We start from the raw sequence: 14,944 nt of genomic DNA on the forward strand, positions 1-14,944 counted from the left end.
TGTTTTCCACTGAGCACAAGAGCTCAACATCCCCAGGTGTAAGACATCGGATAAGGAGGTCAAGAGGCTGACATGGCTGAGTTGAGACCTGCTGGTCAAACTAAAGGGCAAGAAGGAAATGCACAGGCAGTGGAAGCAGGGAAAGGTATCCTGGGAACAGTATTGGAACACTACCTGGTTATGCAGAGATGGCCTCAGGAAGGCCAAGGTGCAGCTGGAGCTGAACTTGGCAAGGGATGCAAAGACCTGGCAACTACTGACCTGTCAGCCTCACCTCTCAGCCTGGAGAGATCATGGAACAGACCCTCCTAGAAGCTACGCTAAGGCACATGGAGGACAGGGAGGTGACTCAACACAGCCAGCACACATGGTGAGTTTCTAAACACCTGAATTGTCTCTGAGTTTTGAATATTGCCCACAGGAAAACAGTCCAAAGTGCCCATTTTTTTCCAAAACTTTCAACCATTTTTGGGGGGGTTGTTTGTTTGTTTGTTTTTCTAACCGAGGAAAACACAAATTTATCTCAAAAGGCAAACGTTTCAAACAGAATCACAGAATGTCAGGGATTGGAAGGGACCTCGAAAGATCATCTAGTCCAATCCCCCTGCCGGAGCAGGAACACCCAGATGAGGTTACACAGGAAGGCGTCCAGGCGGGTTTTGAATGTCTCCAGAGTAGGAGACTCCACAACCTCCCTGGGCAGCCTGTTCCAGGGCTCTGTCACCCTCACTGTGAAGAAGTTTCTTCTCAAATTTAAGCGGAACCTTTTGTGTTCCAGTTTGAACCCATTACCCCTTGTCCTATCATTGGCCACCAAAGTGATACTTCTTTTAAAGTAAATTGGGAGAAAGCTTAGTTTCTGCTTCACTTTCCTTTAATGACAGGAACATTCCAACAACATTTCCAATGTTCCTATCCCCAGCTCATTTGTTGAAGGATGTACTATTGTAACAGTGCAGAGGGGTCGGGAGTGGGTGATGTTACAAATGCAGCCTGATTGCTGGAGAACGCTCTCCTGGCCGGAGCCCTCAGGCCTGGCTCAGAGCTCGGCGTGCAGATATCGAGGCCTAAGAGAGCACAACAATGCTGTTCTATTCTGTGTACATTTGAATGAGTCGAATAAAGATGTGACTATTTGACTGAAATGCCACAAGGGTTTGAGCTCCAAAACCAATTTCAAGGACACAGAACACAAAGGATACAAGTGGAAACAGGATTGTGCTTTATTTTTTTGCAGCCTGGCAAAGGCAAGCCACAGCGCTGCAAGGGCAGCAGCAGGAACACAGGCCAAGCCGTCCTGGTTCCTGAAGAGTGAGAACATGAAGAATGAGGATCAGGACCCACCACACACAAAAGAAGAAGAAAAGAAGTTGTGTGGTACCATGGGTTCTTTTCCAAAGCGTGACACGCAGCAATGACGAGCTGGCTTTTGGACTTGTGCAACTTGCTCCGGCACTGGGCTTCTTGGCCTGGGATGCACGACTAGCGCTCTCACCCCTGCCCGGCGCTTGTGTTGCCCGCAGGGAGAGCTGACAAGTGGCAGCTGCGGATGGTGCGGCGAACCTGCAGCCCCTTCAAGCATGGGCTGCTCTGGACAAGCAAGAAGCCCTGGGGCAATGGAGCCCAGGGAAGAGCAGAGCTGGCTCCCTGGCTCCTGCTGCAAACTTGCCCTGGGCAAGAGAGACCAAGAGACCCAGAACACCAGCGGTGCCTTGGAGGTTCAAGAGCAGTGGGCAGGAACTGAGGGCAAAGGGCTCAGAGGAGCCCTGAACAGGGGCTGTGCTCAATGCGACAGAGGTTGAGAAGCAACACCCGGGAGCACCCTCGGGGCCCGCCCTGGGAGGCCGTGGAGGACCCCCGGGAGCACCCTTGGAGCTCAACCTGGGAGGCTTTGATGGACCCCGGGAGCAGCCTTGGGGCTCAACCTGGGAGTCCGAGGAGGACCCCCGGGAGCACCCTTGGAGCTCAACCTGGGAGGCCATGGTGGACCCCGGGAGCACCCTGGGGGCTCAACCTGGGAGTCCAAGAAGTTCCTCCCCCCGGATGCGGGGCACGAGGGCCACCTTCGTGGAGCAGGAGCAGCAGGCACCCAGCCACAATGGCCCAAAGGTGGCCCAGGGCCGAGGAGCCGTGCTCACCGCTGCAGAGGAAGGCAAAAAACCCCATGGAGACACTTGATACTCTCGTGGGGAAAAAAAAGCCTTCCTCCCCCAGCTGCAGGACACGACAGGCCATCTTCGTGGTGCATGAGCAGCAGGCAGGAACCGAGCCAAAAGGGACCAGAGGAGCTCTGCAAAGTGGTCATGCTCCATGCTGCAGAGGAAGGCAAAAAACCCCCGGGGACCAGGGCCAATCTGCCCCGGGGGAAAAAATTCCTTCCTGACCCCAGCTGGTGCTGGCGATCGGCTGTCCCTGAGCATGGGAGCGAGACCTGGCTCCTCGGCCCACAGGCTGGTTCTGCTGCCCAGGGGACACCCTAGCCCTAGTCTGCCTTGACCTGGAGCCCTCTCAGGGGCTTCCGAGAGCGCCCAAATAACCCTGGCCCGATCAACCTTGGGGGCAAAGATCCTTCCTGTGCCTGAGGGGACACCAGTGGGTGCTCCAAAGCACTGGCACCTCATTGCTCTCTACAGCTTCTGAGCAGGGCAAGTGGAGAGGGAGGTGCTGATCTCTTCTCCCTGGTACCGAGTACCAGGTTGCGTTGGGAATGGCTCAAAGCTGCGTGCATCAGGGGAGCTTTGGACTTGACAAGAGGAAACTTTTCTTTTCTGAGAATGGGGTGAATCCCTGGAACAGGCGTCTTGGAGACCTGGGTGATGCCCCACGCCTGTCAGCGTTTACGAGACAATGCCCTTAAAACCACGTTTTAACTTTTGGTCGGCCCTGAAGGGGTCAGGCAGTCAGACTACAAGATCATTGTAGGTCTCTTCCAGCTGAACTCTTCTTCTCACCTCTCCTATTTTCTCCTGGTTTCTCCTCTCCTCTCCTTCTCTTCCTACCTCCTCCTTTCCCCAGCAGTACATGCTGAGGAAATCTCTGATGACATTTCTTGCCAGCCCTGCGCTAGCAGAGGGCATCCAATACCCATCAACGTGTCCCAGCCCAGACACTGGCCGGGTCACCTTATGGAAGGAGGCATGAGCCTTCTTCTGATGGGGCTGAGAGCACTGGAGCCCCTTGCAACATCCAGGCATCCCACTTCTTACGGCTGCTGAGCCTGGCTCCACAGCAGATGAGGATGGTGAGCTCTGCAGTGCTCCTCCAGAAGGCATTCCCTTGGTCTTGCCACTACTACCCAGCCCAACAGGATTTCTGTCCCCCAGATAAGCTCGGCAGGTGGCCCTGCCAGGAGCTGGCCTTGCAGTGGAGAACCTCCAGCAGCCTCTTCCAGGACTTCCTCCATCAGTCCCCATCAAGAGATGCCACCAGCTCCTCAAGGACTTCTTGGTTGTCTTGGGGCTGCCCCCCAGGCCAGCTCTGGCAGTGGACATGCGAGGCTGCACCCTCTGCTGCTGGCCCGGGCATTGTGACCTCAGCGTTGCCGGGTGGTGGCCCAGTGACATGGAGGTGACAGAGCCCAACAGGTGCAGCCCTGCCCACCACAGCCCCGCCCAGCACCCTTTGCAGGAAGCCTTTGGGCTACTGCTGGCCTCGAGGCAGTCCCGGTGCCCAGGAGACCCAGGGGACTGTCCCTGCCCTTGGTGGCCATGCGCTGGGCACAGCTGCTGGGTGTCTCTGATGCTTCCTCTGCCGCTTGGTTCCTCAGGAAAAACTTCCTGCTGTTCCTCTTGTCTTTCTGTTGTATTGCTGTTCCCAGAGTTTCTCAGCCCCCTAGTCTGGCATTCCTTGGTTTCTTTCCAAACATGATGAGTCTCTAAACACCTGAATTGTCTCTTAGTTTTGAATATTGCCCACAGGAAAACAGTCCAAAGTGCCCATTTTTTTCCAAAACTTTCAACCATTTTTGGGGGGGTTGTTTGTTTGTTTGTTTTTCTAACCGAGGAAAACACAAATTTATCTGAAAAGGCAAATGTTTCAAACAGAATCACAGAATGTCAGGGATTGGAAGGGACCTCGAAAGATCATCTAGTCCAATCCCCCTGCCGGAGCAGGAACACTTAGATGAGGTTACACAGGAACGTGTCCAGGCAGGTCTTGAATGCCTCCAGAGTAGGAGACTCCACAACCTCCCTGGGCAGCCTGTTCCAGTGCTCTGTCATCCTCACTGAGAAGAAGTTTCTTCTCAAATTTAAGTGGAACCTTTTGTGTTCCAGTTTGAACCCATTACCCCTTGTCCTATCACTGGTTGTCCGAGAAGAGCCTGGCTCCATCCTCGTGACACTCACCCTTTACATATTTATAAACATTAATTAAGTCACTCCTCAGTCTCCTCCTCTCCAAGCTAAGGAGACCTAGCTCCCTCAGCATGTCCGCATAAGGGAGATGCTCCACTCCCTTCATCATCTTTGTTGCCCTACGCTGGACTCTCTCCAGCAGTTCCCTGTCTTTCTGGAACTGAGGGTCCCAGTACTGGACACAATATTCCAGGTGTGGTCTAACCAGGGCAGAGTAGAGGGGAAGAAGAACCTCTCTCAACCTACTAACCACCCCCCTTTTAATACACCCCAGGATGCTGTTGGCCTTCCTGGCCACAAGGGCACAGTGCTGGCTCATGGTCATCCTGCTGTCCACCAGGACCCCCAGGTCCCTTTCCCCTACACTGCTCTCTAATAGGTCATTCCCCAACTTACACTGGAACCTGGGCTTGTTCCTACCCAGATGCAAGACTCTACACTTTCCCTTGTTATATTTCATTAAATTTTTCCCTGCCCAACTCTCCAGCCTGTCCAGATCTTGCTGGATGGCAGCACAGCCTTCTGGCATATCAGCCCCTCCTCCCAGCTTGGTGTCATCAGCAAACTTGCTGATAGTGCACTCTATTCCCTCATCCAAATCATTGATGAATATATTGAATAATACAGGCCCCAGTACTGACCCTTGAGGCACTCCACTAGATACTGGCCTCCAACTAGACTCTGCCACATTGACCACGACTCTCTGGCTTCTTCCCTTCAGCCAGTTCACAGTCCACCTCACTACCTGATCATCCAGACTGCACTCCCTCAATTTAGCTGTGAGGATGCTGTGGGAGACTGTGTCAAATGCCTTACTCAAGTCAAGGTTGACCACGTCCACCACTCTGCCATCATCCATCCATCTTGTTATGTCCTCATAAAAGTCAATAAGGTTGGTCAAGCACGACTTCCCTTTGGTGAAGCCACGCTGACTGCCCCTAATGACCCTCTTATCCCTAATATGCCTTGATATGGCACCAAAGATAAGTCATTCCATCAGTTTCCCAGGGATGGAGGTGAGGCTGACCGGTCTATAGTTACCCGGGTCCTCCTTCTTGCCCTTTTTGAAGACTGGAGTAACATTTGCTTTCCTCCAGTCCTCAGGCACCTCTCCCATTTCCCAAGACTTGGCAAAGATGTTGGAGAGCGGTCCAGCAATGACCTCAGCCAGCTCCCTCAGCACCCACGGGTGCATCCCATCCGGACCCATGGATTTATGGATGTCCAGATTGCCTAACTGCTCCCTAACCCAGTCCTCATCAACCAAGGCAAACTCCTCCATTGTCCTGCCTTCCTCTGGGGCCTCAGCGGTACGGCACTCATCAGGACAGCTTCTGGCAAGCAGACAGAGACAAAGAAGGCATTCAGTAACTCTGCCTTCTCTGTATCTTCTGTCACCAGGGCACCCACCTCGTTCATCAGTGGGCCTACATTGCCTCTGGTGTTAGTTTTATCTGCCACGTATTTGAAAAAGCTCTTCCTGTTGTCCTTGACCGCTCTCGTCAGGTGTAATTCAAAGGAGGCCTTAGCTTTCCTAGTTGCCTCCCTACACCTTACTCCCTATACCCTAAGGCCGAAGTATTGTGAATCTTCCATCACATTTACACACAGCTTGCACTACCAAATGCTTTGTTCTTTGCAGTTCCCTTGATTATAAAATGAACTGATTTTTCACCTGATTTTAGATCCTTTACAACACTATAAATTAGATTACTAGATTGAAACATAGATCATTACTGTTTAGGATGTTTTTCCACCTAAGGAGAAGTCTAATGAACTGCACCAAGGATCACACTTCAACAGTGAAGCATTCAGACAAATATTTAGAAAGCAGAAAAAACAACTTTGTTTTATATTATTTACTCTCTGGGATAAAAAAAAAAATGCTTCTAAAACTAACAGAGATGCACTAAAGCAGTTCTTCTATGTGTCTTCCCATCAATTAAGTCATTGGAAAAGGAAAAAATTCCAGTCCAAACATTGTCTCAATTTGAAGCCTGCTCTAAAGTCTACTAAAGTCAATGTCAAGACACCATGTGCCTTAAAGGGCTGTGGAATTCCCATAGTCACTTGTTTTTGCAGCATTTGATCTTTGGTGCAGGAAAGCTATGGAGTGAGTCATCTACAAATCCATGGGCTATTAAAAAGAGTGGTAAAGTTGCCACCGAAGATGGCAAAAGCACTCCCGTTGCCGGACTGTCACAGCATATGGTCATCTTCTAAAAGACACAGTCATAACACACAAAAACTAGAAGGTTCAATTAAGTCCACCATGCATATTTTGTTCTGGCATTTCCTAATCCTCAGGTGCTTCGCTTTGCTTTTCAAAGAGAGGAGCCACACAAAATATGCCAGAGTTATTTAGAAAGCAAAGCATAAGCAGACAATGCATTGCAACAAATGCTTGCAATAAACACTTACAGACGTCAACAAGATGGAGGGGATTTTATTGCGTAGACAACTGCCTTTCACGTTGAAGTGGAACCTTGCAGCAGCTGTACTTTCCTGTCTACTCTAGGTCGCCATAAAGGCTGCGACAAAACACAACCTGTGGCAGTGGGCTCTGTCTGTACAAAGGAGCTTTGCTCATCCACTTGCAGTTCATGTCACACGGGAGAGCAATTACCCCCTAATGATGGTTGCTGGCACAGGCATACAATATTCAGATCTTTGTGTTGAGTACACTAAAGGCAAAAGTTCTTGTGCCAGAGAGCACAGCAAGAGAAGCAGAAGTGATGGGAGGCAAGCACCTGGATAATGAAGGAGGCTATTCTGTTTATTTCTCTTTCAAACACAGTTCCTGCTCCTTTTTTCCAGGAGAAAAAAGACCAACTTGAAGTAACTGATAAACAACTGTAAGAAGGCTGAGGTACTTAACTTCTTTGCCTCAGTCTTCATTAGCAAGCTCTCTTCCCACACCTCTCAAGTGAATGAACTGCAAGAGGGGGACTGGGGGAGCAAAGTCCCTTCCACTGCAAGGGCAGGTCAGGTTCATGACTACTTGAGGAACGTGATCATACATAAGTCTACAGGACCTGATGAGATACGTAACAGAGGCCTGAGGGAACTGGCTGATGTAGTTGCCAAGCCACTCACCCTTATATCTGAAAAGTCACAGCAGTCAGGTGTAGTCTCTGGTGACTGGAAAAAGGGAAACATTGCACTCATTTTTGAAAATAGTAGAAAGAAGGACTCTGGGAACTACCAAGCTGCCAGCCTCACCTCTGTGCCTGGGAAGATCGTGGAACAGATCCTCCTAGAAGCTATGCTAAGGCACATAGAGGACAGGGAGGTGAGACAGCCAGCATGGCTTCACCAAGGGCAAGTCCTGACTGACCAACCTAGTGGCCTTCTGTGATGGAGTAACTACATCAGTGGACAAAGGAAGGGCTACAGTTGTCATCTATCTGGACTTCTGTAAAGCCTTTGAAACAGTCCCCCACAACATCCTTCTCTCTGTATTGGAAAGGTATGGTTTTGATGGATGGACTGTTCAGTGGATAAGGAACTGGTTGGATGGTTGTACCCAGAGAGTAGTGGTCAATGGCACAATGTCTGAATGGACACCAGAGACAAGTGGTGTCCTTCAGTGTCCTGTACTGGGATCAGCACTGTTTAATATCATCAGTGACACAGACAGTGGGATTGAGTGCACCCTCACCAAGTTTGCAGATAACACCAAGCTGAGTGGTGCAGTTGACATGTGTGAGGGATGGGATGTCATCCAGAGGGACCTGGACAAGCTTGAGAAGTGGGCCCATGAGAACCTCATGAGGTTCAACAAAGCCAAGTGCAAGGTCCTGCACCTGGGTCAGTGCAACTCCCAGTACCAACACAGGCTAGGGGATGAAAGGATTGAGAACAGCCCTGTGGAGAAGGACTTGGGGGGAATGGTGTAGGAAAGGCTGGACATGAGCTGGCAATGTGTACTTGCAGCCCAGAAGGCCAACTGTATCTTGGGCTGCATCACATGAAGCGTGACAGGCAGGTCAAGGGAGGTGATTCTGCCCTTCTACTCTGTTCTGGTGAGACCCCACCTGGAGTCCTGCATCCAGCTCTGGAGCCCACAATACAGGAAAGACATGGACCTGTTGGAGAGGGGCCAGAGGAGGCCACCAAGATGATCCGAGGGCTGGAACACCTCTCCTCTGAGGACAGGCTGAGAGAATTGAGGTTGTTCAGCCTGGAGAAGAGAAGGCTCTGGAGAGACTTTATTGCGGCCTTTCAGTACTTAAAGGGGGCCTGTAAGAAAGATGGGGACAAACTTTTTAGAAGGGCTGGTTACAATAAGACAAGGGTAATGGTTTTAAACTAAAGGAGGGAAGATTCAGGCTAGACATTAGCAGAAAAGTTTTACAATGAAGGTGGTGAAACACTGGAAGAGGTTGCCTAGAGGGGTGATGTAGTAGTCCACAAGTCTGAACACTGGGCCAACGCTCATGTCTCTGCATCATCCTCCCGTCACCACTTCTCTTTTCTGATGCCACATCCATTCTTCCCAAATGCTGGGTCAGCCCTTCAGAACAGACTCTGTCAGGGCCAGATGCGTGGCTGAACCACCACCACTTGAGGAGTCAACGGAGCTACGTGTTCCTCGCCCAGCATGCATGTGAAGTAAGAAATGTTTCATTGAGGTTTGAGCTAACACATTCACTGTGCCCACAGGCTCACAGGCTACATGTAGCTCCACACAGTTGCCCTGGGGTAGCTGTCTTCAGTCTGAACATAGACAAGTGTTGCTTTTTAGAGTTTCATCATACCGGTGATGTCTGTTAGTCCTGGAGACATTCAAAGCCAGGCTGGATGTGGCTCTGAGCAACCTGATGTAGTTGAAGATGTCTCTGCTCATTGTAGGAATTTGGACTAGATGAACTTTAAAGGTCCCTTCCAACCCAAACTGTTCTATGATTCTATCATTTGTGTAAGTAAGAATTAGTAAATTCTGAGTTAAAAAACAGGCCTAGTTTAGCAGTGCTCTGTAAGGGTTACCTTCACTGGATTTTTAACACAGATGGTACATTAATGTTTTACTGTAATGTTTTCTTCTCCACTGTTAAACTGCTATGCTTGAAGACCATCCAAGCAATAAACACCTCAAGATGAATAGTGCTCAACCAATGGCTAATACATAACAATCAGATCAGCCAGCAGCAGGAAAATAGTGCCCTGTGAATATAATTGGTGTATATTACAAATGACTGTTGATTCGGTTCTATAACTTCACCATGCTTAATCTTTAATTACAATGCATAATGCCAAACATTGCTGCTTGCAGTACTTAAGAGCTGTGCTTTCCACACTCACTTGTGATATATGTGTTATTAAGTCACAGTTGTTAGCCTTTATGATTAAATACAACGCAGAGTAGAATACAATCTATTATACCTGTGCCATCAGATTTGTGCACAGTAAACACATCATGCATCCTAAAGGCAAAGAATTTCAGCTCTTAAAATATGACTGCAAGTGGATTGAGACAGGTAATTTTCTTCAACTACATTTCAGAGATCGTGAGCAACACTGTTCTGCAGTTTCAGGTGAAGGACACTCACATTGCTGGGGTGGTGATAATTATAGAGAGAAGAAATTCACTTGGGTTCAGGGAAAATATTTTCGCTTTGTTATGTTCCCCTGTAGTGAATTGTACGTGTCACACACTAAACAATGGGACATTTTTTAAGCAGTAATGTTTACCTTGATTTTATCAAGCCTCTGCAACTACTGGATTTTCCAAGAATCAGTACAATTATTATTATTGTTGTTATTTTAATAACTTCAAAGATATTCTTTAAAAAGAGAGTCAAAAAGGTAAGATGCTTTACTGAAGTACTCCTGAAATGCTACATAATGTAGGAGATTAAACCCCTATAATAAAGCTTTCTGTCTACATTGGGTCTTGAGCCAATAAAACACTGAGGTGGGAGTAGGTTTTAGGTATGTGAATAATGGCGATTAATTGAAATGTGTTCAATGCCTGTATGAGTGTTGTGCAGGATCAGAACCTTCTCTGAAAGTCAAACTTATAAAATAAAAGGTATTCACTCTATAGGTTATTTTTACAGCTTGCTTCTCCCTCTTTTCAATTTTCTCATGGGGGCAGCTTTTGGTTGGATTATTTTTGATCTCTTTGGGTAGATATGAGATTTTCAGTTCCAGGCTGACCTGAGAATTGAAGTAATGAAAAAAAATATTGTTTGGGTTGACTCCAAATGAATTTTATTTTACTGTTCCACCAAAACGCAAAATAATTGCTCACAAATAACATGTTCTTCCCTCCTTCCATCAGTAGTAGAGGTAATATGGATTTAGGTGTAAATAAAGACTTGATTTATGAGAAAAACCTATAAACCTTATACAACCTGATGAGTAGTCTTTCTGAAAGGATCCTTCATTTTTTTCTTTCCTACTTAATCATTCAACAACCTAAATATCAAAACTAAACACAAGGTACATTCACAAAAAAGATGTGATCTTTAACTAAATACATCTTTTCCTTAAAGCTGTCAAATGTAATATGCTGATTTATGATAATTCTTGTGTTTGATCAGAACTGATCTGACAAAAATCTCCCAAATGTATTAAATCCGCATTTCTCTGTGGGGAAAAATAGGTTTGAATCAAGACATCACACTCATTTCTCCCATGAAAAATTATTTCACTAGTTGATGCAAAAGGCATGGTCTTTTGTTTGTGCTAAGGATAAGTAAGCAAGATAGCTGTGAATGTCACTTTGTTCAGAGAGAGAGATTATTTGGGATATGACAGTAAAGAAATTCAGCCAGAAGTGGCTATTGTTATAGGCACTCATCCATTACACTGACATTTGCTGAAATGCTGAAAGATCACAATAAACAGACTAAATATCAAGTTGTGTAAGATATATTGACTTTTCTGATATAGCAAATAATTATCTATCTTTATATTGGTATTATCTCTGCTACTGAGAGAAAGGGGGAGAAAAATATCACTATTTAATAAGAGCAATATAGTTTTTAAGATTACTATCCTCTCCCAGTACTGGGGAAGTTAATCTAAACCAGCTAAAAATATATGCATGTCATTTGACCAATGCTAGCAATTAAAATCACACATAGACTCACAAGTTAACACCAGAGACACAATATATTCGGTGCCCAGAACTGCAACTGTCAGTGTTAATCTATTCAATCAAAGACAATTTCAACTTTGTTATAAAATCACCAAATGAAACTAAAAATAACAAATGCAGCTGGCTTTGCCAGTTTCTTGCAGAAACATGTTTTCAGCTAATTGAAAGTAGGTCTAGCACTAGCCCATAAATAACTTGCCTCTCGACACTTTTACAATAGACTACAGTGCAGAACTATGCACTTGTGATTTTCTGATGAAGGAGAATCACAAGCTATGAGTAGGTTGTGCTCATACTTTTTTCCAGCAGATAAGTGACTGAGTGGCACTGTCAGCATAGAAATGTATGTATCTACTATTGCGTGGCAAATCTGCAGCCATCTGGCATGGTGTCACCAAATTAAGAGCACAAGGTGACTTATACCTCCTATGAGGATCCATTCTTTACATAAAGGTAGCGAGTAAAGAGAAACAAGTTTGTTTCTCTTCTCAGCAGAATTTGTGAGAGTAGGAAGTGCATCTAGATCTAAGACAAATACAGCAAAATTGTGTTTTGAAGTGACAAAAAATAACAACTCTTGAGAAGAGGAAAATAAAATGAAGGTATTTTGGAAACAGCAAACAGAAAAAAAATGCCCCATAGTAACAAAAAGCCTAGAAAAACTAAAGAAATGTATGCACTGCAAATCCATATGCAGAGCAAAACCAACTCAGAGTTGAAAACTTCAGTGTGACATATCCAGATCGAAGGATCACTGGCATATGGGAGCAGATTGGAAGGGGCAATCACTTGAGGAAAATGAGTCAGTTACACTGTGAGGTAAAGAAATTTTCAAATCAAATACCAAGGATATCCTTCCTAGACACTGAGGTGAGAAAAAAACACAGTCTGGAGAACCTCTTAAATTTAACAGAAGGGATGAGGATAAGGAAGGGAGAGAAATATGGAAAAACAGAGGGAAAGAGATGTGATCAGCATTGCAGAGGAACACAATGGCCATTCCTTGCCTCTGAATGGAGGAAAAGGGCTCTGAAAAACCCAGCTGTGTGTGGGAAAGCTCCTTCTGTGGGTGAACGCTGTCTCCACCCAGCTGCTGAACAAGTCACTGGCATGGATGCTGCAGTGTAGGGCTGGAGACCAAGGAGAAAAATGCCAAGGCATTATTTCAAATGTGGCAAGTTAGTACTGGGTTTGTCCCTTCCTCTCCTGCAGAGTGTCTCCTACACCACGCTGGGGTCAGATGGGAACAGCTGGCTGAGGGCACAGGGAAGCTCTTAGTAACATGATTTTCTTGGTTGTGTTCTTGTGCAGAATTTGGGGAAAGGGTTTGCAGGCAACCAGGATGCTGTGGGTGGATAGTCCTTCCTTTGAGAATGTAGGGATATAAATTTCAATAAGGAAACAGCCTCCTGGGGAACACTGGGAATACAAATCTACAGCTATTTCAGCTGCCTGTGGAAAGGGAGGGACGGAAAGGAGAATACAGTAGTCATAAGAGAACAGATGCAAAGAGAATGAAAACGTGACACCAGGAAACACAAGTCAGGGAGAGCAACCAAACTAAAATCAGGGAGGAAGCCAAAGTAAGGACTGGCACCACAAGAAGCACATGGATTCTTCCTCCACACCCTCACCATCTCACTAATGGAGCACATTTCATTCTGCATTCCTTCTTTTTCTCCATTTCTGACACAATAATGCCGTGGCCTTAATACACACTTCATGCCCATTCAAAAGGTAGGCCAATCCCCAGGGACCATTCACATACATACGTCATAGACATTCACCCTTCTGTGGAATGGATGGAAAAGTCAGCTTACATGTTTGAAGTTCCTAAATGGCACAAACTGGACAATGTCTCGAAGCACAGGCTCGCCCTTGGGAGACCTCAGGATCCCGTCATCGCCATCCAGCATCTGCATGTCGCTAAAATCGGCATTCCCCACCCCGACGATGATGACTGACATGGGAAGGTGAGAGGCATGGACGATGGCCTCTCTGGTGTCAGCCATGTCTGTGATGACGCCATCCGTCAGAATCAGCAAGATGAAGTATTGCTGAAGTTGTTGGACAAGAAGCAAAAAATTATATCATTAGTTAATCTTCCAAAGCTGCTTGTTCTTTTCCAGTATAAAAGTGTTTCTGGTAACTCATTCATGGACTTTTTTAAATATAAAAGAGCCTTTATAATTGCTCAAAGGTTGTGTTTCCCATCCAAACCTCGTCAGCTACTAATTTTTCCTCCTCTGTAGTTTAGCTCTAGTTCAGATAATTTTCAGGAACTGGAGGGAGCTAAGGGATGCACAGTGTGGAAAAGGGAGTTTCTAGCTGCCAGGGTTGGGAGACTCAGGACTTTGGCTGGGAAGTCTGTAATAGTCCTGAGATCCTCACTAGCCCTATTTTCCATCTGCTGCACAATCACTTCTGCTGACAGTTTCCGATTACATTTTTTTCCCCTTTGGGAACCAGTGGGAGGCCGGGAAGAATGGGGTATTGAAGCGTTACAAGCCTGTAGCAGAGCTGTCAGGGAGGTTATGACAGCACTTTGCAGAGGAGCTTTGTTAACAGGCAAGTGGGATGGGTGCAGCCGTCTGCAAACTGGAGGGTGACCCACTAGTGCCTGTGGGAGAAACTCCACGCCATGGCAGGTCTACTACATTCTGCCGAGTAATGGGGTCCCTGGGGCGAGCAAGGGCATTTGCAGGGAGGAGTATGTCCGTTTTCGAACACTTCCTACAGAGCCTTGAAGAGACTTTTTCTCATTCTGTAACAGAGAACAAGCAATTTTGCGTGCTTGTCATCTTTGCAAAAACTCCAAAGCTCACTGGACTGGGATCAGGGGCTATGACTTCTTCGCTTAGTAACGAGGAAGAGTGACTCTCACTTGGATCCTCTATGAATTGTTAGGCAGCTGGAGTCATTTAACCAATGTGCATTAATAGGAAAAATGAACAGCTCATAAAATTTGGTCACTCTGCATGAGCAATACCAACACACAAAACATCATTAAAGTTTATGTATACACAGCAATATAAACTCACACAGAGTTCTGTTCATCACCTCCTGCCATGAATAAAACAAAACATGCAGAGAGAAAACTCTGTCTTGGAGACTCGTATTATAAATTAATTTGTTTTTCAAACAGAAACGGGAAGCTTAGATTTAGAAGAACGAAGTAGCTTATTCAATATGACATACTAGTTCAGAGGCAGCACTAGGAACAGAGTGAGCCATCTCAGGATTAGGTGGGTATGGAAGTTCAAACGTACCAATTCCCTGTTTCAGGACTGGCACCCTAAATAGTATCAAGATCCTGGAAATTGCAACAGAGTGACAATCACAACCCCAGACTCATGAACAGAAATGTCTTGGAACAGCTGCCTTAATAAGATTTAAAAAAAAGGCTCAGCACATGGGGAAAGTTTAGTGAAAGCTCCAGACTTGGTGATGAGATGCATGCCAACATACAGTTCTATTCTGT

The 14,944-nt window shown here is 46.5% G+C and overlaps 1 protein-coding gene across 4 annotated transcripts in view; it reads right to left on the reverse strand.

The window, feature by feature from the left end:
* Positions 1-14,944, reverse strand: part of CPNE4 (copine 4) — a 283,195-nt gene that overhangs the window by 3,228 nt on the left and 265,023 nt on the right. For all 4 annotated transcript variants that reach the window (XM_065051707.1, XM_065051708.1, XM_065051709.1 and 1 more), the window contains exon 15: positions 13,284-13,520. In XM_065051707.1, the coding sequence (XP_064907779.1) occupies positions 13,284-13,520 (237 nt within the window). The remainder of the gene's footprint in view (positions 1-13,283; positions 13,521-14,944) is intronic.

Source organism: Columba livia, chromosome 2 (assembly GCF_036013475.1).
Source record: "Columba livia isolate bColLiv1 breed racing homer chromosome 2, bColLiv1.pat.W.v2, whole genome shotgun sequence".
Taxonomy (NCBI): domain Eukaryota; kingdom Metazoa; phylum Chordata; class Aves; order Columbiformes; family Columbidae; genus Columba; species Columba livia.